Source organism: Mus pahari, chromosome 1 (genome assembly GCF_900095145.1).
Source record: "Mus pahari chromosome 1, PAHARI_EIJ_v1.1, whole genome shotgun sequence".
Taxonomy (NCBI): Eukaryota; Metazoa; Chordata; class Mammalia; order Rodentia; family Muridae; genus Mus; species Mus pahari.
In genome coordinates this window covers 119,926,118-119,951,255 of record NC_034590.1, presented here as the reverse complement: position 1 = coordinate 119,951,255, position 25,138 = coordinate 119,926,118, and the positions used below count along the sequence as shown (strand labels likewise).

General features: G+C 46.7%; 1 protein-coding gene across 2 annotated transcripts in view; it reads right to left on the bottom strand.

Moving 5' to 3' along the window:
• Positions 1-14,543: 14,543 nt before the first annotated feature.
• The window catches only part of Chrm1 (cholinergic receptor muscarinic 1), a 16,809-nt gene continuing 6,214 nt past the window's right edge, over positions 14,544-25,138 (bottom strand). For both annotated transcript variants that reach the window (XM_029532233.1, XM_021212701.2), the window contains one exon: positions 14,544-17,058. In XM_029532233.1, coding sequence (XP_029388093.1) covers positions 15,606-16,988 — 1,383 coding nt within the window. In that variant the 5' untranslated portion in view covers positions 16,989-17,058 and the 3' untranslated portion in view covers positions 14,544-15,605. The remainder of the gene's footprint in view (positions 17,059-25,138) is intronic.

Here is a 25,138-nt window from a genome sequence, read left to right as displayed (position 1 = left end):
CTCTGTTGTGGTTAATATTGTTCTGGGGGTTTCTATACCCACTTGTTGTCTTTAAATATCTATTAGGGGTTTCTACCCCACTTCAGGCCATATTGTTCCCAGGTAAAAGGCACAGAAGCCTTTAGATTTAAATTTAAAAGCACTATTGCTAGGCAGATATCAACCCTCCGTGCTATTTTGTCTGTGGTGATTGCCAAGGTGTCCCTTGCCATGGTCCTCCTGCACCACCCCTGTCCATCGGGTGAACCCTCATGGCCATGTTCTCATAACCCACACTCCCCATGGCAACCTCTTCCTTCTCTCTCCTCTCTTGTGGTCCCTACCTCTGACCCCAAGCCTGGGGAACCTTTACTCTGCCACCTCTCTCCAGGCTGTAGGCATCTTTATTAACCAATCAGGGATAACTTGGAGGGCAAGGTTTGCACAATAAAAACTGAGGTATATGAGAATTCACTGTGTTGGGGCAACCAGGTCTTGGGATACGGAATTTAACATCTGAATACATAGCAGCACAAGACTAACTCCCTACACCCCTCCTCCTCTTGCTTATCTTCCTCCTTTTCTTTCTAGCTCTGAGGATCAAAACTAGGCCCCGTCTGTGGTGGCTGGTGCTCTACTGCTGAGCTGTGCCCACAGCCCTGAGTGGCTTTTTTTTTTTTTTTTCTGGCTCTGCCTTGCAAACTCAAGGTTTCTTTAACTGTTGGTAACAAACAAAAACTAAAACCAAAACAACAATAAACACCAAGCAAATAAACCTCATAGCTGTACCCCCACACAAACAAAAACCCAAATAACCAAAACCTGTCATTGTATAATCTTTGTACTTGGGAAACAGACAGTGGGATCACCACAAGTTCTAGTCCGGTCTGGCCTAGACTACAGCTCAGCAGTAGAGCACAGTAAAACTCTATCTCAGAAAATGAAAACCTCCAACATAGAACCAAACAAAACTCCTTAACCTGAGAAGACACACATGCTCTCTTGTTCTGTGGCAGAAATAAAAGCAGGTTCTTTTCCGCATCCTGCAACCATCCTTGTGGAAGTTATTTCTATTTCTATTTCTTGTCAGGCAGCCAGATTTAAGAGCCATGCTTTGTCCCGAGAAAGTAACCTTTATCTTAAAAAGCTTGTGATTCTGACTGCCTGTCTTATTAATAATGCGTTGCCTTGGCAATACTATTTAAATTCCCATCTCTGTTTTCTAGAAGGTATAAATGCTGGTGAATTTCCTTTGTTAAGTCAGAAGATTGCACATCCTCCTTTCCAAGTGCACAAGATGAGGTAAGCTCAAAGCTCAAAAGATTTTTTTTTTTTTTTATTTTTTTTTTTTTTTTTTTTTGAGACATAGCCCCACTGTGTATCCGGAGCTGGCCTTAAACTCACCTGCCCGCCAGGCAGTGGTGGGGCATGCCTTTAATCCTAGCACTTGGGAGGCAGAGACCAGTGGATCTCTGAGTTTAAGTGCAGCCTGGTTTTTAGAATGAGTTCTAGGACAGCCAGGAATACACAGAAAAACTCTTTTCTCAAAAATTCAAAGCCAGCCTGTGGAACTGTGAAAGGCAGTCTGTTTTGGTTGAACGAGGCTTGCTCCAGAGACCCAGTAGAAAACTCTACAAGGGACGGAACAGTGAGCCAGGTTCCCAGAGACAGGTGCCTGACATCACCGAGCCCCAACTCCATAATTCTGTGACTTTCAGTCACACAGACAAAACCCCAAGCTCCTGGCATTCTAGCTAGATTCCACCCATAGTTGCCTGACAATAGTCAGGTATGCTCCACCCCACAGTTACCTGGCAAGGGACAAGGCAGCCCAGCACACTATAAAAGGAGCTGCTTGGCCCCTCCTCTCTCTCTTAAACTCTCACCTTTCTTTTTATTTATTTATTTATTGATTGATTGATTGATTGATTGATTGATTGGTTTTTTGAGATAGGGTTTCTTTCTTACTTTCATCTCTAGTCCTCCTTCCCTCTTTCCCTTCCTGCCTCTCTCTACGTGGCCATGGCCGGCCTCTCTCTTTCTTTTACCTTCCCTCTTTCTCCCTGCCTCTCTACAATAAAGCTCTAAAACCATAGACTGTCTCTGCTCATCAAGGTCCACCATGCTTGAACGATGGGATAGGCTTTCCCATAAAGAGCTGTGTTTAACCTCCCGCTGAAAGGCCTTCCTGCGCTCCAGCCACTGATCACCAAAGACTCTTGTGGGAACCACCCAGAGCCCCATCTCTTCTGGCTCGCTCCTCTCTTCTGCCCCAGGGATGACTGAGCCACCCCCCAGGGCCTCCATTTTGTTCTCAGCTCTTCCACAGTGTCCAGTGGCATCTGGGATACCGGAGACTGAGAATCTGTTATCTCTGGCCTCTGTGAGGCCCACATACCTCAGACTGCCCCTTGCCTACCCCCCTCAGACTGGGTCCATAGCTTCACACAGCCAGACACTCAACCTGGGCTGCGTGGAAAGCATGGGACAGTCCTCCTGGGTCTGCCAGCCCAGAGCACTGGATGGTGGGATGAGGGTTTTCTCCCACTCCCTTAATTCCCCCACGCCGGCTGCCCTGTACAAGCCATCCATCCATCCATCCATCCATCCATCCATCCATCCATCCAACCAACCAGCCAATCAAACCAACCAATCAAACTAAAAAAAATCACCTGCCTCTGCCACCCAAGTTCTGGTGTTAAAAGCATGTGCTGTCTGTCATGCCTGACTTTTGGAAATTTCTAAACCAATTAAGGAGTTTGAAAATCTGGTGCCCCCCCATCTTGCTGATTGGTTGGAAGTAGAATCTTCCTAGATTTCTTTTTTTCTTTCTTTCTTTCCTTTTTTAAAAGGATTTATTTATTTATTTATTTATCTATTATATATAAGTACACTAGCTGTCTTCAGACACACCAGAGGAGGGCATCAGATCTCATTAAAGATGGTTATGAGCCACCATGTGGTTGCTGGGAATTGAACTCAGGACCTTTGGAAGAGGAGTCAGTGCTTTTAACCACTGAACCATCTCTCCAGCCCCCTTCCTAGATTTCTTAGTGTTAGTATTACATAACTTTCTCTGGGGAGTCTTTCTATTCATCTCATATAGAACAACAACATCAGGGGCTGGTGAGATGGCTCAGTGGGTAAGAGCATGGACTGCTCTTCCGAAGGTCTGGAGTTCAAATCCCAGCAACCACATAGTGGCTCATAACCATCTGTAACAAGATCTGATGCCCTCTTCTGGAGTGTCTGAAGACAGCTACAGTGTACTTACATATAATAAATAAATAAATCTTTAAAAAAACTTCAGGGTTGGTGGGTGGCACACACCTTTAATCGCAGCATTTAGGAGACAGAGGCACGTGGATCTCTGTGAGATCTCTGTGAGATGCTGGCCCGGTCTACATCCTGAGTCTCCTGGGAGGAGAACTGATGGCAGGAAATGGCCCTCTGACCTCCACACCAGTGCCGCAGCGTGAATGTGTATGCACACACAGACACGGGCAAGACACAGGCACAGGCACACACGAAAGTTAAAAAAAAAAAAAAAAAAAGAACAGCAACATCAGACTAAAAAACCAGCTCTATCCAAGGCTAGCTTGCTTGGTTTCCACTGAGCCCGCTGGTCCTCTGAAACCCAGGTCCTCTGCAAGAGCAGCCAGTGCTCTTAACCAAGGAGCCGTCTCTCCAGTCCTAGTGGCACAGAACTTTGCCTGGTAACAAGAGGAGGAAAGTCCAAGTGGGTAGGCATTCTGCCACTGGGACACCCTGGTGAGAAGCCCTGGATTGTAGGAGCCGGAGTGTCTCTATCAGTATTCCCAGGTGGCTGTGTGTGGCATTGTCCTAAAGGTCTGTGCCAACTGTGCCAATACCTCGACTTTGGGCTTCTGCTCTCCAGAAATGTGAGAGAATCTGCTTCTGTTATTGAGACAACCAGTGTGTGGTGCTCAGAGATGTCACCTGTGTACTCCTGCTCATGTGACCTTTTCAGACCTCCTGTACTATACTCCCCATTTAAAGTGGTTTACATGGGGGTTGGAGAGATGGCTCTGGCTAAGAGTACTGACTGCTCTATAGCATTTGAAATGTAAATAAAGAAAATAATAATAATAATAATAATAATAATAATAATAATAATAATAAAAAGAGTACTGACTGCTCTGCCACAGGTCCTGAATTCAATTCCCAGGAACCACATGGTGGCTCACAACCATCTGTAATGAGATCTGGCACCCTCTTGTGGTATGTCTGAAGACAGCTATAGTGTACTCATATATAGAATCTTTAAAAAAAAAAAAAAAAGAGAGAGAGAAAAAACTCTTTTTAAAAAGTGGATTACATTATGGCCTGGTAGATGTGTGTATGTGTGAGTTTTCTCTTTGTAAGTTCAAAAGGCGGCTTGGTAAGTAAAGGTAAAGGTGCTTGCTGCTAAGCCCAGGAACCCCAGTTTGATCCCCAGAAGGAAAAAGCAGGTTACCCCAAACTGCCTTCTGATGTCTGCACATGCTCAGTGGTACCCATGTGCATATGGTGAGCACACACACATAATAAATGAATATAATATAAAATCTATAAGGGGCTGGAGAGATGGCTCAGTAATTTAGAGCATTGACTGCTCTTCCAGAGGTCCTGAGTTCAATTCCCAGCAACCACATGGTGGCTCACAACTGTCTGTAATGGGATCCGATGCCCTCTTCTCATGTACATAAAATAAATCTTTAAAAGAATCTCTCAAAAGCTTCAAAGAGTGCTCTTTTCCTTCATGTGTGACATTGCCAAAATATATCCTAAACTTCTGTATTTAGAGAAAATTCTAGAGTCTCGAGGGCAGATCAGTGGCAAAGTGCTTACTAGCATGCACAAGGTCTTGGATTCCATCCTCAGTACTAACTAATATTGGGGTTGGCCTTGTGTGCTGTGTATTCCGATGCTGAGTTCTGTACCCCAAGATTGGATTGCAGTCTGGACATAGGCATTATATTGATCAATGTGCTGTAAAGAATGTTCCCCAATAATCTCTGACTGGTATATAAAAAGCTAGAGCCTCTGACTGGGCAGGGGAGATAGGAAAAAGGAACTTCAGACTTAGTGGGGGGATTTCAATTAGGGACCACAAAGAGAAGAAGGAGGAGAAGGAAGAAGGGGATTGTCATGAGGCAAGGTGGACCATAAACGTGTGGCTAAGAGAAGCTAGCACTGAGGACACACTTGGAACAGAACCAGACTCAGATGGCAAGTTATGGGGTATTTATCTGATTATTAATAGCCTAGCTGGGTTAGAATAGCTCAGAATCTGCCCAGCATAGTGGCAGCAGCCTGTTAAAAAAGTCTGATGTCTCTGTGTTGTTTACTTGAGAGCTAAGCGGGTTAGAGTGGGGCAGAAACCCGATGTAGATATTTAGGAGCAAAAGGAGGCATAACTCTCCGATAATATTACTACTATAAACCAACAGTTAACCAATTAACTAATGAAAATACCTCTGTGATCAGGGTCTGGAGAGGTGGTTTAGTGGTTAAAAGCACTGGCTACTCTTTCAGAAGAGCCAGGTTTGATTCCCAGCATCCACATGGTGGCTCACAACTGTCTGTAACTCCAGTTCCACGGGATTCAAAGCCCTCTTCTGGCCTCTGTGGATAGCAGGCACAGGTTCATATATGCAGACGAAACACCCATACAGATAAAATAATTAGAAAACATTGCCAATCATGACTTACAAATGGGACTTACAGTGACTTACAGTGGACATTTTCAATTTCATCTTGCGACTGAGCCTCTCAAGTGTGGAGGCCCCATCATTGCTTCTTCAGCTGTAACAGCTCCGCTTTCCCAGGAAGGAAAGAAAAGCTCAGAGATGTGCAGAAAGTCATCCAGCTTATAGAGGGGGCTGACATCTTCTTTTGGCCTCTGTGAGCACACCGACACACATACTGGGACACACATGTGCACAGACATAGACAGAAACACACACACACACACACACACACACACACACACACACACAGATCTTCAGAGAAGAAAATGTCATTTTGTCCAAGGGTGGAATCCTATGCACATCACCATATTAGATGTCTCTCTAGAGATTGTTGTTTGGATATGAAATGTCTTCCTTGTTTTGTATTAAAGTCTTGCTTTCTACTTAGTGGACCCCAATAAGAAGCAAGTGCATCAGGAGAGTGGGTGCTGACTTTAAAAATGGGCTACCAGAAAGTGGGGCCTGGTTGGAGCAAGAAGTCCCTGGAGACTGTCTTTGAAGGGTGTGCTTTGCTGTGGCCCTGTCCTAGTGAGCACTTCTGTCATGCCCTGTCTGCCAGACAGTCGGCCTCACTGGAGGCATCAAAGGGACTGCGGACTGAAACCACTGACACTGTCTTCCTTCTTTTAAATCGTTTCTTTCAGGTAACCAGGCTCCTTCGAGGCTGAGATTGTCTACAGTAGGAATGATGGAATATACTAAGGGTGAGGTGAGGGTAGAAAGAGCTATAGAAAGATGAGATTCCTCACAGTCAGCTATTGGATGGAACACAGGGCCCCCAATGGAGGAGCTAGAGAAAGTACCCAAGGAGCTGAAGGGGGCTGCAACCCTGTAGGTGNAACAACAATATGAANTAACCAGTANCCCCTGAGCTNGTGTCTCTAGCTGCATATGTAGCAGAAGATGGCCTAATCGGCCATCATTGGGAAGAGAGGCCCCTTGGTCTTGCAAACTTTATATGACCCAGCACAGGGGAATACCAGGGCCAGGAAGTTGGAGTGGGTGGGTAGGGGAGCAGGGGTGGGGGGAGGGTATAGGGAACTTAAAAATAAAGAAAATATCTAATAAAAAAAAAAGAAAGATGAGATTCATTCTCTCTGGGACCCACACACACAAACCCACTTTGGGACAGATTTCCAGGGAAGACCAGAAAGGAGAAGGAGGAGGAAGGATGTATGTATGCATGTACATGTATGTGTACACTTTTCTATTGCTGTGAAGAGACAACATGACTAAACCAACTTATAAAAGGAAATGTTTACTGTAGCTCATGGTTTCAGAGGGTTAGAGTTCATAATCATCATGGCAGGGATTATGACACCAGGCAGGCACAGCTGTAGCTGAGAGCTTACATCCTAATCTATAGTCTCTCTCTCTCTCTCTCTCTCTCTCTCTCTCTCTCTCTCTCTCTCTCAATGGTGTGGGCCTTTGAAACTGCAAAGCCTGTCCCCAGTGACACACCTCCTTCCAAAAGAGCACACCTCCTAATTCTTCTGAAACAGTTCCATCAAATGTGGACCAAGCATTCAAATATATAAGTTTATGGTGGGCATTCTCATTCAAACCATTACTATGTATATGCATTCATGTGCACATATACACGGAGGCCAAAGGTTGGCATGTTGCATCTTCCTTTATCATTTCCACTTTAATAAGTTTAGTTTTAGTTTAGGATCTTATTGTGTAGCCCTGGCTGGCCTATAACTTGCTTTTTAGATCAGAGTGGCCTATAACTCATAGAGATCGCCCGCCTACCTCTGCCAGATTGCTGCAGTTAAAGGCAGCCACCATCATGCTGGGCTTCTGACTTATTTTTTTTTTAAAGATTTATTTATTTATTATATGTAAGTACATTGTAGCTGTCTTCAGACACTCTAGAAGAGGGCGTCAGATCTTGTTAAGGATGGTTATGAGCCACCATGTGGTTGCTGGGATTTGAACTCCGGACCTTCGGAAGAGCAGTCGGGTGGTCTTACCCACTGAGCCATCTCACCAGCCCTTATTTATTTATTTATTTATTTATTTATTTATTTATTTATTTATTTATTTGTGAACCCAGAGCTTGCCATTTTGGGTAGACTGGCTGACTAGACAGCTTTCCACTCCCCCAGGATCTGTGCCCCGCAGCACTAGGGTTACAGGTGTGTCGGGCTTTTATGTAGGTGCTGGGCATCTAGACTGTGGTCCCTACAGTTGTGCAGGAAGCACTTTGTCAATGGAATCATCTTCTGAGCCCTCCATTGTTCCTTAATTGCCATTTTTCCTGTTTGTCCTGACACATCACCTTGCTTCTCTGCAAAACCCTTACTCCCAGACATCTCCCCAGTGTCCCCTCTGTTTAATGGTTTTCTGGTTCTAGTGCTGCATTCTAGTTCCTCTGGTCATCTCTTCTACCGCCAGGCTGGCTGAAATCTGTTGTCTGCTGAGATTCCTGAAGCCCAGTGTGTAAATGCTGCTTCTTTCTGGATCCTGAAGGGAGCATAGATAGTCTTGAAGCAAAGCAGGATAAGAAGAGCCTAAGCAGAGGAGCTGGAAAGAGTTGGACATGAAGGCGTGAGTCCAGAGCCTATGCGAAGACCAGGAGAATTCCAGAATCTGTAGGAGGGCTCCTTCACCCAAGAGGCTGAACACGAAGGCCTTCGGCTAAGGGGCTTTGAGTTTTGGAGATAAGGTCTCATTTTTGGTATTCCAGGTTAGCCTGGAACTCTGTAGCCCAGGCTGGCCTCAAGCTTGAGATCCTCCTGCCTCAGTTTTCAAGCTGTTGAGATTACAGATGTGACTAGCTTTGCATTTGCGTTTTCTCTCTCTCTCCTCCATCCCTCTCTTCATCTCTTTCTTTTTAAAAAATATTTACTTATTTATTTTATTTATATGAGTACACTGCAGCTGTCTTCAGACACACACTAGAAGAGGGCATGGTTGTGAGCCACCATGTGGTTGCTGAGAAGTGAACTCAGGACTTCTGGAAGAGCAGTCAGGGATCTTAACCTTTAAGCCATCTCTCTAGCCCACTCTTTCTTTTTTGAGACAGGGTTTTATATAGTTCAAGTTGATCAGAAACTCCTGCTATCTCTTGAATGCTGTGATTATTCCAGGAAAGTGCAGTGTGTGTGTGTATGTGTGCGTGTGTGTGTGTGTGTGTGTGTGTGTGTGTATGTGTATGCATGTATGTGTGTGTATTAAGTTTTTAAAAAGCCAGACATCGCTGGACAGTGGTGCCACACACCTTTAATCCCAGCACTTGGGAGGCAGAGACAGGTGGATTTCTGAGTTCGAGGCTAGCCTGGTCTACAGAGTGAGTTCCAGGACGGCCAGGGCTACACAGATAAATCCTGCCTCAAAAGAAAAAAGAAAAAGATGTACTTATTTTTATTTGATGGATGAGTGTTTTTCCTGCATGTATGTATATATATGTCTGTGCCACCTTTGTGCCTGGTGCCCACAGAAGCCAGAGGAAGGAGTCAGATGCCCTGAAGCTTCTGGTATGGATGTTTGTGAGCACCATGGGGCTGCTGGGAACTGAACCTGGGTCCTCTGTAAGATCAACAAATGCAGGCTGGAGCGATGGCCCAGCGGTTAAGAGCACTGACTGCTCTTCCAGAGGTCCTGAGTTCAGTTCCTAGCAACCACATGGTGGCTCACAACCATCAGTAATGGGGTCAGATGCCTTCTTCTAGTGTCTCTGAAGAGAGCAATAGTGGTGTACTCCTATGCATAAAATAAATAAATAGATAAATCTTTAAAATCAACAAATGCTCTTAACCTCTGAACCATCTCCTCAGCCTGTGGTTTTTAAAGGGTTAAACACCAGAACTGTGGCTGGAGAGATGGCTCAGAGGTTGAGAGCACTGGCTGCCCTTACAGTGGACCCAAGTTCAGTTCCCCAGTACTCACACAGTGATTTGCAACCACTTCAGCTTCCATTCCAGGGGAATCTGGTAGCCCTCTTCTGATCTCCACACATACACATGGTGCACATATATACATGCAGGCAACATATTCATACCCATAAAATAAACAAATCTTTAAAAGATAAAACCATAAATGGGCAATAATATTTTTGTGATGCATGAGAATTGTTAGATTCAAATGAAGTTTTATTGGTATACAGCCATTCTTATTTGCTCTAATATGTTATTTACGGCTGCCTTCAACTGCAGTGACAGAGCATGTACCACAGGAGTGCTCATGTGTATCCTTCATTTTGTCTCTCATCTTTCAGAGTCTGAAATGTCTGCTCCCTGGACTTTTAAAGAAAAAGTTTGATGCTTCTGAATTGAGGGATTGTTTTAGCACGGTCTGCAAGAGCCCTGCAGTGCAATGGAGAAAACAGGATACATTGGAGAACTGTGTAGAGGTAGACTGGGTACAGGCAGTGCGGAGTCTAGGTTGACTTGTAGCTCTCTGCCTTGAGGAACTGTGTGAATGGTGGCTCTAGGAAGGCAGAAATACCAAATACCAGGGCAAGGAGGACAAGGACTGGGGGAGAAAGAGAGAGCTGGACTTTTAGAATAGAGCACTCCGACTGCGAACTCTGGTTTATCACAAAAGCAAAGGCCTCAGGAGCAATGCATTCTTCAGATCCCAAGGCTGTTAGGGGAAAACGTGTTGAAAGAGCATTCTTGCTCTAAAGGTGAGCAGGTTCCAAATGCAATTTCTATGTGGAGTTAGTCATGAGTCCTGTGAAACCTGAGCTAGGCGCCTAAGAATAAAATCAGGGATTCTACAGGCCTTGGGAGACTCTGCAAGGATAGTTCGCGCAGAAGGAAGACTGTAAAGGCTTCAGGCTAAGGGGCTTGCTCTTGTTTGTTTTTGAGACTTGCATGGAGGTGTCCCCAATTATCAAGACCCCCTTTGCCTCCATTGTGATGTCGTACCATTCAGAGAGGGCAGGACCTATTTCTAAATGTTTATGTGTGTAGGTGTCTCTGCACACTCGTGTGCCTGGTGCCAGAGGAGGGCAAAAGAAGACATGGAATCCTGTAGGGCTGGAGTGAGTTCCCTTTTGTTTCATTGAGACAAGATCACACACGTAGCCCTGGCTGTCCTGGAACTCTCTATGTAGACCAGGGTGGCCTCAGACTCATAGGTAGCCTGCCTCTGCCTCCCAAGTGCTGGAATTAAAGGTGTATGCTACCATGACTGGCACATTTTTTATTGACTTATTTTGAGGATAGGCACAAGTGCACGGGGGTGGCGATGACGGCTTCCATGTGTGTGTGTTCTCACCATGTGGGTCTCTGGGACATGACTCAAACTCTCAGCCTTGATAGCTAATGCCTTTACTCAGCGAGCTTCTCAAAAGCTCCACTCTTTTGAAATTTTGAATGAAGCATAAAGACTTTGGGTCTGGTTAATTTTGGTGTGTGTGTTTTTTTTCTTTTTTGCAACGTGTTTTTGTAATAAAAAATGATTATGGGCGAGACATGTAGCTCATTTGTTGAATGTTGGCCTAGTATGTGAGAGGCCCTAGATTCAATCCCAATACTAGTTTTACAAAGGAGGATAAGAAAGAGGACGAGGAAGACGAGGCGGCATTTGGCTGGTGTGATGGTGAACATCTTTACTTCCAGCATTCAGAGACAGAGGCAGTCAGATCTCTACGAGTTCAAGGTCAGCCTGGTGTTTAATGAATTCCAGGCCAGCTAAGGCTACATACCAACATCAGGTTTCTGGAATTCCCAGCAGGTGGCGCTACAATGTCATGGTGGAAATGGAAGTAAGGCGGGACTTTGCGCGTAGGAGGGACTCTAACCTGTCCCTCCTCAGGCTAGCTCCAGTCTGGGATTGGTAGAAGATGTGGTATTCACAAAGCGACCTTATTCTCTCCTTACTTCTACTAAAAGGCCTTTGTTCCCGGGGTACAGAGACTCCCTCAGGGTAGGAGTGGGTGCTGTGTTTGAGATGGACAGATGCCCACGCAACCACCCTCTTCCTTCCGGCTCATGTCATTCTCCGTCCTGGGTTGGCAGAACTCTTTCTTCAGAGGCCTGCAGGATCCAGAGTCCACCTGGACTTTACCCTCCTTCTTGCCCAGGTGTGCGCTGGACACTCTTCAAACCCAGTCATATTAGGATGTAAGATTCTTCTTCCTGGTTTGGGGGAACAGGACTCTAGACTTTCCAAAGCCAGAACAGAGGTACAGGGTAAGACCTGGGTGAGAAACTAGACCTGGTTTCTGGCCATTACCTGTGGCAGCCTCTTTTGTGGTAACACTGATGGTACAGCCATCAAGTGCTTTTACCAGTTTGCCGCATCCCTCGGACACCTGCGAAGGGCTTGCTCCTCTTTTATAGATGAAGACACTGAAGACAGGAGGTGTGCCTAACTAAGGTTATTTGGTGGCATGGCAGGACCATGGTGAGGTCCCCAGGATAGGGAACAAGTGACAGGTGTGAGATGCTACTCTCATTTCTGGTCCTGATGCTGGTCTCACCTCATCCTTCCGGATGCTGGTCTCATCCCCTCCTTCCTTGATGTTTCATTGGCCCCTAAGCTTCACTTCTCCCAGTGCTGCTCAGCTTTCTCAGCCCCTTCACCTCTGTACCCTTGACACAGGCAGGGCGTTTCTTTCTCTCTCTCTTTCTTTCTTTCTTTCTTTCTTTCTTTCTTTCTTTCTTTCTTTCTTTCTTTCTTTCTTTCTTTCTTTGGTTTTTTGAGACAGGGTTTCTCTGTATAGCCCTGTCTGTCCTGGAGCTCACTTTGTAGACCAGGCTGGCCTCGAACTCAGAAATCTGCCTGCCTCTGCCTCCCAAGTGCTGGGATTAAAGGCATGCACCACAGGGCATTTGTTTCTGAAGGGGACTTAGGGCTACATGGGAGCACGAGCAAGCCAGCAGCCCTTACCAGGGTTTCAGCTGTCAACCTAGGGGCTGGACTGGTGATACAGGGTACAGGGTTTACATATAAGGATCATCCCATATTGCTGTCTCTCCTGCAGCTTCTGGCCAGCTTCTCCTTGTCCACCTAGTGGGCTATCCTTGCCCACAATGTTGGAACCATTCCATAGGTTGTGGGTGATGTGAAGGTGATTGATTGAGACATTTGACACCTACTGGCTAATAGGGTTGATGCAACTGATCCAACTGGCTAAGCAGGTGTCTTCTTCCTCTGTCATCCCTCCATACTCATCTTGTCCAAATCTGTACACTCAGTTCAAGAGGAAAACCTTCCCAGATAGAGGAGGACCCTCTTTTGGTCAAAGGTGTATACCAGGAGATGCACGCCCCAGCTAAAATTGCCAGATAAGCTCTCAAGGTCCAACAGTTCAGGAAGCTAAATGTGTGGGGTGAATTCCCACGCCTTCCTCTGCAGGGATTTTTTTTTTTTTTTTTTTTNTTTTTTTTTTAAGGCTTATTTATTATGTATACAGTGTTCTGCATATATGCCTGCAGGCCAGAAGAGGGCACCAGATCTCATTATAGAGGGTTGTGAGCCACTATGTGGCTGCTGGGAATTGAACTCAGGACCTAGGGAAGAGCAGTCAGTGCTCTTAACCTCTGAGCCAACTCTCCAGCCCTGCAGAGGTGTTTTTTTGGGGGTCCCCGCCCAGGACCTCAACCTTCTAGGATACTTTTTACCCCTCTCAAACTTTAACGTGTGCCTGAATCACCTTGAGGCTGCTGGTTACAGGTAGCTGGTTTCCATTATTGGAATTCTTCTTTTAGGAAATCCGTAGTGGTCCCAGAAATTTACCTATTTAAGTTCCCAGGTGCAGGCAATGTAATGTTCCTGGTTTGGGCCTCTGTTAGATTAGCAGGCTTTGTCTGGCTCCTGGGAATCTTGGCTAACCATTGGATTATCCAGCATAGAAGAAAATCTTTGCTTGCCTGTGTACCCCAGTGCACACCAGATAATCTATACTAGGAATACGGTTTGTGGTGGAGGTCCTAGGCCACACTCTGTCTGTTAAGCCTCTAGAGGGGCTGGACACTGAGGCCAACGGTGTGGGCACTCAGCCATGTTCCTCCCTATGCCCGTCCTCTAGTAAAAACACCTGACACCAAGGTTCTGGAGGGTGTTTGCGGCTGGCAGTAAATCATGTAGGCTGTCATACATCATTGCTGGAGAATTAAGTATTCTGTGACTTCCTGGGGAAAGAACTGGCGTTTTGTGCCTGGTTACTCTGGGATTCTGCTCTGTGTGCTTTCTTCTGTTGTTTTCTTCTGAACTCTTCCACTGTGACAGTGACAGACTCTAGTGCCCTTGCAGAGTTCTCTATTTTTCCCAGCAAATCACTGACATCTGGGTTAGCCTTGGGACTCCCAACTGCTACTATAGTTTGGTAACCACTGCTTAGGACTGTGGGGTTAATCTCTTCAGGTCCATTTTCATCAGGCTTTGGGAACTTCCCTTACCAAAACAATGCTTTAGGCTGTGCCCCGAGGGTTACCCTGATTGAATGCTTTGGCCTGAGTACCCTAGGTCTGTCACCCCTACAGTCAGGAGGTTGTGGAAGCCTGAGTGTTGTTTTGTGAATAATCCAAAATTAATCCTCTTGGGTCTCTGGGTCTTAGTTTCCCCAGCTACAAATAGGAGTTTGGAAGAGTTCTGTCCCTCCTGGGAATGATAAGGCCCTAGAGCTGCTATGTACAGAGTACATAGGGCTGTTTCAGAGGTCAGGCACCTGAGCCATGGGCCCACAGGTTGTGCTGCCTCCCCCCCCCCCGCAGGGTTTAGTAGATCTAGCCATTCAATGATGTCCGTCCTGGATCCACCTTAAAAGCTGCAGCTCACTTTCTGCATTGTAGTTCTCATGCCTTCCCTGTCCTTGCATTCCTGGCCTTGGGGCCAAAACAGGGAGGAATTCCTTATAGTGCCCACTAGTTACGTGGCTTTTATTCACAGACTCAGCATATGCTGAGGATGGAAGAAAAGAACAGGGGCCAGGCAGGGCCTGGAGATTAGGGTGGCAGGGCGGCCATGCATGGATTGGATTGGGGGAGTTTACAGAAGAGAATCTGCTGGCTGGGCCAGACCCGTGTGGGGCAAGGCTGGAGGCAGGCAGCATGCAGGAGGTCTGGCTAGATCTGCCCAGAGCAGGTCCACCCCAGGTAATGGCTGTGAGCCAGGAGGGTGGGACCGAGGTCACTTTAGGGCAGGGAGAGAGAAGAATAGGTGTGGGACTGGATAGCAGGCACCTTACCCCCCCCCCCCCCCCCCCCCCAGGAAAACGGCATAGAGGGCTGGTTAGGACACCTGACATCTGGTCCTTGATGCTGCTTTGGGACTTGGTGTATTTAACCAAGTTGGTCTCCTCTGGTGTCGTTGTCCTGCTCACGCTTGGACATTTGCCTTGGAGGTGACCCACATAGGGCTGACCTGGGGACATTTGTAGGGAGGTTGGACAATCCTGGAGAGTGTGCCTAGGGCCTACCTGGATGAGCTCTGCCTGTGCAGGGAGGGGATTTCCAGCCAGGGGTCACCACCTCCCTCCTCTTCCAAACTTTTCTCTCTGTGCTTGGAGTGATCTCCCATATGTAGATGCAGCCCGTGCTATCAGCAGGGCGATCCAGGCCCCCTGCTGGGCCAAGGAAGACTGCACCTTTTAAACTACTGGCCCGCCCTGCTGGCTCCTGACTTCCTGCCTAAAGGCAAACAGTCCAAAGCCCGGATCCTCCTGCTGGGCCCATTCCCACACAGCAGGGATCAGAAAAACCAGTTCCCCGGGTTTCACTCCCCGTCTGGGAACAGCAAAGTTTGGAAAGCGGCAAAGTCTCTCTGGGCTGTCCAGGAAGGTGACCCAGGGGCCTGGGAAGCCAGAGGAGTCCTGAGCAGGGCTTTGGGGGCTGAAGATGCAGCCCATTTTCCGGGACACTTTCCACCGGCCTCTCCCTGGAGCTGAGGGTGGAAGGATGCAGGAGAAGGGGGCCATTAGCATTGGCGGGAGGGAGTGCGGTGCACAGAGCCAGGGCGCTTGGGGATCTTGCGCCAGCGCCGCTTGTCCCAGCGGCAGAGCAACAGCAGGCGGAAAGTGTCCCGGAAGGCTTTGTTGCAGAGTGCGTAGCACATGGGGTTGACTGTGCTGTTGACGTAGCAAAGCCAGTAGCCCAGCTCCCATAGGGTTTCGGGAACACAGTCCTTGCAGAAGGTAGACACCAGCACCATGATGTTATATGGTGTCCAGGTGAGGATGAAGGCCAGCAGGATGGCACTCAGGGTCCGAGCTGCCTTCTTCTCCTTGACCAGTGAGAAGGTCTTTCTCTTGGCCAGTTGTTCCTTCCCTCGGGGTTTTTGGCCTTTGCTGCCTCGGTCTCGGCCTTTCTTGGTGGGCCTCTTGACTGTATTTGGGGAGCTTTTGGGGGGCTGCTTGGTGGGTGCCTGTGCCTCAGGATCTACCATAGGCATCTTGATCACCACTTCTGAGCCAGGCTCCTCACCTTCAGAGGATGTGAGGGACTCCATGGAGCCTTCATCCTCTTCCTCTTCTTCCTTCCAGCTGTAGGCCTGCAGAAGTCTGGGTGCCCGGCAACAGCGACAGCAGCGGCCTGGAGGCGACTCGGGTGAGCCTTCAGCTCCTGGCTGTGACCTCTCTGAGCTGCTGCTGCTGCCACCACCTTTGCCTGGTGTCTCAGAGCCCTGTAGGGCTGCTAGCTCCCGGGCTCGGTTTTCTGTCTCCCGGTAGATGCGCCAGTACAGCGTACACATGACTGTGACAGGGAGGTAGAAGGCGGCCATGGCTGTGCCAAAAGTGATGATGGGTTGGGAGAGGAACTGGATGTAGCACTGCCCAGCCAGCACCGTCCGCTCCCCAACTAGGTACTGCCAGAAGAGGATGGCTGGGGCCCAGAGAACGAAGGAAACCAACCATGCGAGGCCAATCATCAGAGCTGCCCTGCGGGGAGTGCGCTTGGCTCGGTAGCTCAGGGGTCGGGTCACTGAGAAGTAACGGTCAAAGCTGATGAGCAGAAGATTCATGACAGAGGCGTTGCTGGCCACATAGTCCAGGGCCAGCCAGAGGTCACAGGCCAGTGTGCCCAGAGCCCAGTGGCCCATGAGCAGGTATGTGGTATAGAGGTTCATGGAGAAAGTGCCAATGATGAGGTCAGCACAAGCCAGGCTCAGCAGGAAGTAGTTATTGACTGTCTTGAGCTCTGTGTTGACCTTGAAGGATATGAGCACTAGCAGGTTGCCTGTCACTGTAGCCAGAGACAGGAGGCCTGTGGTGATCCCGATGAACGCCACTTGCCAGGGACCCTTTCCTGGTGCCAAGACGGTGATGTTGGGACTGACAGCAGGGGGCACTGAGGTGTTCATTGCAGCCAGGTGGAATGAAGGGGCAGCCCCTTCCTCCAGTCACAGGTTTTTCTCAGAGTAAGGGCATCACCTGAAAAGAGAGGACACGAACTTTGTCTGGGCCACTCGGTACCTCTGGCAATTCCGAGTGGAAGATACAGCCCCAGACCTTTCAGAGTGCCAGGCCAGACAGCATCACCCCCCCCAGGCACTGGCACCTACTCACCGTGGCTAACAATGTGCTTTCCAGCCACAAGGAGATTTGCCAGCAGCATGGGGCAGTCCTGAAAGCTAGGAACCAAAGTCCTCATTAAAGCTTCCCCACTCAGACTCTGAGTCTCAGTTTTCTCATTGGAAAATTGCTACGAATTCCTGTCTTCAAATTTTTTTCATGTATTTTTACTTTATGTGTATGAGTATTTTGTCTACGTGTATGTTTGTGCACCACGTGTAAGCAGTGTTTGAAGAGGCCAGAAAAAGGGCATCCCTGGGTTACACACATTGTGACTACTTTGTGGGTGCTGGGAACTTAATCTGAGTTCTCTGGAAGAGAAGCCAGTGAGTTCTCTTAGCTACCAAGCCATCTCTCCAACCCCTAATTCCTGTTTTCTTTACATTTCATGTGGCAGGAATCGGGAGGGTTCTTTTGTATACAGACCTGCGAAATTTTCCAAGTATTTGTTCAAGCTTATTAATGTCTTCCTTTAAGAAGGACTTGCTACATGCCAGACACAGTGATAAGCACCTAATCAAGTTCTCTAATTTAACTGTCATGCTCATCCTTAGCAGGAAGGCCCTGGCTGGAGGCAATGGTGACTGAGCAGCTTTAACCTCTGCTATAGTGACAAGATGCTGAGTGGGATTAGAGTCCGCTACCTCCACTTGCTGTACCCGGCCTGCTCCAGTGTGAGGCTTTCACCAAAGAAAGGGTGATGGAAAGAAGAAGAAAGGTCTAAAGAGAAGAAGAGGGTCGGGAGTCATGGTCCTCATCTGTAATCCCTGCACTTGAGAGGAGGAGGCAGAAGGATCAGGAGTTTAAAGCCATCCTCTGCTACACAGTGAATTTCAGGATAGCCTGGGCTACAGTTGAGGGCAGGGGTTTAAGCCTACACATTCTTCCATGGATTGTATGTGAAGCAGACAACAGGGGCAATGAACTCAGCTCCCAGTCAGGTGAGGGTCTGGCCCCAGATGGGATGTGAGTGGCTCCCTTCCGTCTCTCTGGTCTGTTCCCGGGTCCCAGCTAAGAGTAGGGCAGCATGGGAGATAGGAGGATTCCCCGAGACTTTTCTGGAGCCTGGAGTCTGCCCCAGACACGAAAGTTGTGAAAAATTAAAGTCCAGGAGGCAGGGGAGACCTCCAGCCAAAGCCAAGGCAGACGGAAGACTGAAGGTTCTACTAAGCTGGAGCCCAACTGCTGTTTGATTTGGTGGTTCCTTTATTGTCCCCCACCTGTCTACTAAAGGAATTTAGGGTCTTCCTAGACTAACGCTGTGGCCTGTAGGATTGAACTGTTGGGAAGATTCTTCCAGGACCTGGTGTTGCTTGGGGACTTGGTCTGTGACACAGAGAATAATGTTCTATGCCTGTGATCATTGTATTTAATGCTACAGTTAGGTGCCTGCATTTAACACTACACTTGATATTAGCTAAAAGGCTGTAGGAGAAGTGGTAACAAACAAGAGGGTATTGGTATCGCCTTATTTGTTTTTTTTTTTTCAAGACAGGGTTTGTCTGTTTAGCAGCCCTGGCTTTTCTGGAGCTTGTCTTGTAGACTCGGCTGGCCTTGAACTCACAGAGATCCACCTGGGTCTGCCTCCTGAGTGCTGGCATTAAAGACATGTGCCACGGGCTGGTGAGATGGCTCGGTGGTTAAGAGCACTGACTGCTCTTACCTGAAGGTCCTGAGTTCAAATCCCAGCAACCACATGGTGGCTCACAACTATCTATAATGAGATCTGACGCCCTCTTCTGGTGTGTCTGAAGACAGCTGCAGTGTACGTACATATATAATAAATAAATGTTTGGGCCAGAGCGAGCAGAGGTCCTAAATTCAATTCCCAACAACCACATATAGACTCACAACCATCTGTACAGCTACAGTGTACTCATATACATAAAATAAACAAATAAATCTTTAAAAAAAAGACATGTGCCACTACACCAGGCTTTGTGTTTTTGCTTTTTTTTTTTTCTTTGAGACAGGGTCTCACATAGCTTAGACTGGCCTCAAAATTTCCATGAAATCAAGGATAACTTTGAATTCCCGATCTTCTTCCTCCTTGCCTCCCTGTCCCAAGTGCTGAGTTTGCAGGTAAGGCCTGACTGGATGTGAATCCACACTTTGCCATTTATGTAATTTACAACAACAACAACAACAACAACAACATGACAGCAACAGCAGCAACAAACCACCCATAGGACCTGGAGAGATTCCTCAGCAGTTAAGGGTGCTTATTGTTCTTCCAGAGTTCAATTCTTTGTACCTACATGACAACTCACAAAGTGTTACATGCATATATGTGTAGGAAAATATCCATATTTATAAAATAAAAATAAATACATCCTTAAAAAATTAAATATTTCACTACAATACAATTCCCACACCTAAGGCTCAGGGAAAACCAGAAAGACTATAAAAGCCAGAGAATCAGGATGTTCGGTGTGAGATGCTGGCTTACAGGAGTGTCTGAAGCTATTTCTATAAAATCTCACCAATATGACTGACTAAACATGAGCTGAGTAAGGACTACAGAACAGACGTACTAATGTGGGAGCAGAAGGCCGACGAGGCTTCAAAACTGCACAAAGAACTACAGGCAACTAAGGACACTGAGAGTGAGAGAGAGTCTTCCCCAGGGAAGAACATACCAAACGGTTATCCAATATCAGTGGTCAGCTCTGAAACCACACATACAAACAACATTATATAGACTGTGCAAGTTGCATTTATGCAGTTAGGTGTGCACACACACACACACACACACACACATACACACCTACGTGCACACACATGTAACAACAAGTAAGGAAAAGAGTCTATGAACTTGCAAGAGAGCAAGGTGAGGTATATGAGAGGATTTGGAAGAACAAAAGGGAAGCTAAAATGCTGTCATTATATTATCTCAAAAATGAAAAATACTTAAAATTAATTAATTAATTAATTAGTGACAGACTCTTGTGACAGGGTCTCATATAGTACAGCTTCCCTGTGTAGCCAAGGTGGGGAATGACTTCAAACTTCTGATTCTACTTCTTCCTCCCAGGTGATAGGATTAAAGGCTTGCACTACCATATCTTATTTTATTGACTATTAATTTACTATTATTATTTTCTTTAAGTGATGTAATGTCTATAACCATAAATTCCTCAATGGAGAGGTAGGGGTTAGCTAAGACCTTCAAGCTAATGCCTCAAAGAATTGTTGAGAGGATTAAATGAGTTTTTGAAAATCATGTGCTTAAGAATGGCTCTTGATGTGAACAACGGGTCCCCATAAATTCAGTCTGTGTAGGAATGAGGGTTCCTTCCTGCTTAGGAGTGGCTACTTCTATTAAAAACATCCCTTAGTGAGGGAGGTACACTCTTGCCCAGGGGTGAACCCCCAATTAGTTATGCAATACTGAGGGGTCAGCCCTGAGATCATATACACACAAGTAATACCAAATGGACTGAGCAGTTTGTATTTATGTATTTAGGCATACATACACATACATGTAACAATAACCACTAAAAAGATGTCATGGTTTCAGAGGGAGCAAATTCTGGGGCTACAGGAAAAGGGTTGGAGGGAGAAGAGGGAAACTGGAAAATGATGTAATTGTATTTCAATTAAAAAAAAAAATCTCTCTAAAGGTTGGGTGTGGTGGTACACACCTGTAATTTCAGCATTTAGGAGGCAGAGGCAGTCAGATCTCTAGGAGTTCAAGGTTGGCCTGGTCTACATAGTGAGTTCCAGGACAGCCAGAGCTACAATGAGAAATCTTGTCTTGAAAAGAAAGAAAAAAGAAAGAAAGAAACAACAAAAGAAAGAAAGAAAGAAAGAAAGAAAGTAAATAAGTAAATAAATAAATAATTCTCCTAGAGGGTTTGGGTACAGCTCTTAGTAAATTACTAAGCATTACTAGGGCCCCGAGTTTCATCCCTAGCACAGGACCCCATATCTCTGATGGTGTAATAGTGGCGACTGATGATAATGGTGCCTAGTGCTGTTGGACAGCTCACCCCAGTCACTATCTTTTTTTTTCTTTTTTCTTTTTTCTTTTTTCTTTTTTCTTTTTTTTCAAGACAGGGTTTCTCTGTGTAGCCCTGGCTGTCCTGGAACTCACTTTGTAGACCAGGCTGGCCTGGTACTCAGAAATTCGCCTGCCTCTGCCTCCCGAGTGCTGGGATTAAAGGCGTGCGCCACCACGCCCGGCCCCAGTCACTATCTGTTCATGCATTATCTTATTTAATCTCTGTGTGTGTGGTGTAAGGAATCAAACATGGGGCCTTACACATTCTCACCAAACATTTTTTTTTTTTTAAAGACATTTCATGTAGTCTGGGCTGGCCAGGAACTCACTGTGTAGCCAAGGAAAATCTTAAAAATTTGATCCTCCATCTTCAGAGTGCTGGGATGAGAGGCACAGCGTCCCATGCCAGTTTTACACGGTGCGGGCGATGAAACTCCATGCTGGGTAAGCACTACACATTGAGCTACTTCTCCAACCCCACACTGAATCTCAGCAGGAAAACGACGTAGGCACAAGTTCACAGATATGGGAACTGAAAGAGACCCAAGCAAAGCAACCAGAGAACCTGCAGAAGACCACACAGGGATGTCCACTCAGGACTGGACCCCAGCCTTTCCAGTGCAACTTCATTTATAAGAACCTACAACTAAACATTAAAAGCCAGACAAACAAAAACTCACAAACCCCCAAACAAACACAACAATGGACTGAATATCATTGGAAACTCATTCACCAATTTGAATTTTAAAAGCATTGCATTAAAACACAATTCAGCACCCACCCCAGCCCACCAGCATTGAGCTTTAAATCCAGGACTTTGCAGCTAGGCAGACACTTTGCCACTGAGCTACAGTCTCAGCTCCTGAGAGTTTTGATAACGTGTATCCAGACCAGTTTTTGACTCACTGTGTAACCTAAGTTGGCCTTAAACTCATAGTTGAGCCTCCTTCCTTAGCCTCCTGGATGCTGGGATTAGAGGCATGAGATAGCCATATCTTGTAAAATATGATTTATCTTCATTGCCCAGTTTTGTCACACACTGGGCTGGGATCAGGCCTTCTTCCCTACTAAGGCTGCTGCTGGCCACTATCTTGAGAATTTGCCCTGCACAGCTAATGTCTTTGGTTTTCTGAATTCGGGGTTGATTAATGTCCATTGCCTAGAGGGAATAACTGAGGCCCAGCAACTTCGGATAGAAGGCATTACTAAGGTCTCCTTGTTCTTAAACTGTGTACAGTCCCCTATGTGTCGGCAGCAGAGTTGAGCAAAGACTTGAGAACTAAAGTAGAATCTCTAACTGATCAGAGAGGCTGCATCCTCCCAACTGCAGAGGCTCCTCGGGATGTTGTACATCTTGGCCACAAAATTTAAAGATGTCCCCAAACTCGATAGTAGATAAACTAATGTTTTATATAATGTGAAAAATATCAATGCAAATACAATCTATTATGAATAAAATGTCTACGGCAGGATCCAGCCCTACACATGTGCAATCCTATTTCTTTAGCCCCCAGACCCCAACCCTGACCCTGGTTCCCAAATAAATAGTTCTTTATTTACAAAAAGAGCAAGCTTGTTGTAGTGTTGATTGATTGATTGATTGATTGATTGATTGAGACAGAGTCTTACTATGTAGCCCAGGCTGGCCTCAAACTCAGAATTCTTTGCTTTAGTCTTCCAATGCCAGCATCATAGCCATGTACCACCAAGACTGGTTTGTTATTTGATTTTTAAAAATGTTCCAGGCTGGGCGTGGTAGCACACTCCTGTAAACCCGGTGCTCTAGAAGTTGTGGTAGGAGGATGTGGAGTTCAAGGCCAACCTCATTTACATAGCACGTTTAAGGCTAGCCTGAGCTATGTAAGACTGTCTTAAGAACAAAAAATAGGGCTGGAATGATGGCTTAGTGGTTAAGAGCACCAACTGTTTTTTTGTTTTGTTTTGTTTTGTTTTTCGAGACAGGGTTTCTCTGTATAGCCCTGGCTGTCCTGGAACTCACTTTGTAGACTAGGCTGGCCTCGAACTCAGAAATCAACCTGCCTCGGCCTCCCAGGCATGTGCCACCATGCCCGGCCCGACTCCTCTTCAGAGGTTCTGAGTTCAATTCCCAGCAATCACATGTTGGCTCACAGCCATCTGTAATGGGATCTGAGCCCTCTTTTGGTGTGTCTGAAGACAGCTACAGTGTATTCATAATAAATAAATAAATAAATCTTTAAAAAAAAGAAAAGAAAACAGAAGAAACAAAACAAAACAAAACAAAAAAGCAACAAAACAAATCAGTAACAAAGTTGCAATATTGCCTTTCTGGGTTATGAAGTTTTCTTCCTCTCTGTCTCTGCTTTTCTCTGTCTTTCATTTTCTTGTGCTGGGGACACAACCCAGAACCGTGTGCATACTAAGCATGTGCTTTACCATTGAGTCACACCCTGTGTCCCTGTGACCCCTCAAGTTTTGCTCCAAGGTGAGTGTCTCATTTGACTTGCCCCAGGCTTGGCACCAGTACCTGGGACCCGTGTCGCTCTGGAACTAGGCTCAGTGTTGTCCAGTCCTCCAATTGTTAGCACAATCTCCTAACCTGTCATCCTCTTCCCGACGTTCACTCCCCAGCTGATGAGCAGGATCCCAAAGCAGTCACACAGTTAATGACCTCGGCTCTTCCTGACTCCCTGTCACAGTGAGTGCCCTGACGGGTGTCCACGCCAGCTCTTCCCTGGTTCTTATCTGCTCTTCTGTATGAAGGAAGATTTGGACTACCCCATCTCTGGGATCTGTGGAGGGTCCTGACTACAACATGTTCAGATGCTGCACAGGGAGGACTCAAGTCCCTGGGGTGAAGCTGAAGGATTCAGGCCCCTTCACTGGGAGCTGCAGGGACATCAACTCTGGGTGGGAACATGGTGACTGACTCTTGCTCATCCCAAGCTTCACTTAGAGACAAGTGGTGACTACCGAGAATGGGGTCTCATTACACAGCCCTGGGTAGCCCAGAACTTTGTAAACCATGCTAGTCTTAGTGGTAGGGGTGGGAGGATGTGGCGTTCCAGGCCAACCTCATTTACACAGCAAGTTTAAGGGTAGCCTGAGCTACAGGAGACTTTATTTTAAAACAAAAAACAAAACAAAACAAACTCGCAGAGATCCACCTGCCTCTCTGCCTTGGGGTGCTGGGATTATAGTTGTGAACCCACATGCCTGGCTAAAGCAAATGCTTTTAGTACAGAATACTGGAGAGAAAGGATCCAGTATTCGCAGAGGTGAGGCAAGGCTGGTGGTCTCTTGCCTCGATGGCTAGAAATCCAGGCTAAATCTTGTTTTAATGGTCAAACTGGAAGTCATCATACTTAGGACATTTTGTGCACTAGATACACGCTCCTCCCCCTTTTCTGCTGAACACTTTTATCTCTGTAGTACAGGTGAGGCATCTGAGGCTCAGAGGGCTGAGTGGGTTTCTGATGGTCCCACCGGGGGTAGTGGCACTGGGACTGTGACTTTAACTTTCCTCTTCAGGGCCTGTGTTCACTCTACTTGGCCCACTGCTCTGTGCCTCTCTGATGTCTGCCTCTGGGCAGAGGTTCTAGACTTAGGTTCTCAGCGCCCTTTGGACCTTCCATTCTCCTTAGAGACGCAGCTCCAGCTGCTCATGACCCTGCTTTCCCATTGCAGTGAGAGCAGAAAGAGTCAGAGTTTCCTGATCACCTGTTGTAGTCCTTGTGCCACCTTGGCAGATCTTGTCACCTCAGCCTCTCAGGTGTTGAGATGATGCATCTATGCTACTAGACTTAACCAATTCGTCCTTCCTTCCTTCCTTCCTTCCTTCCTTCCTTCCTTCCTTCCTTCCTTCCTTCCTTCCCTCATTTCCTCCCTCCCTCCCTCCCTCTTCCCTCTGTTCTTTCTTTCTTTCTTGGATAGGGTCTCAGGCAATTCAGGCTAGCT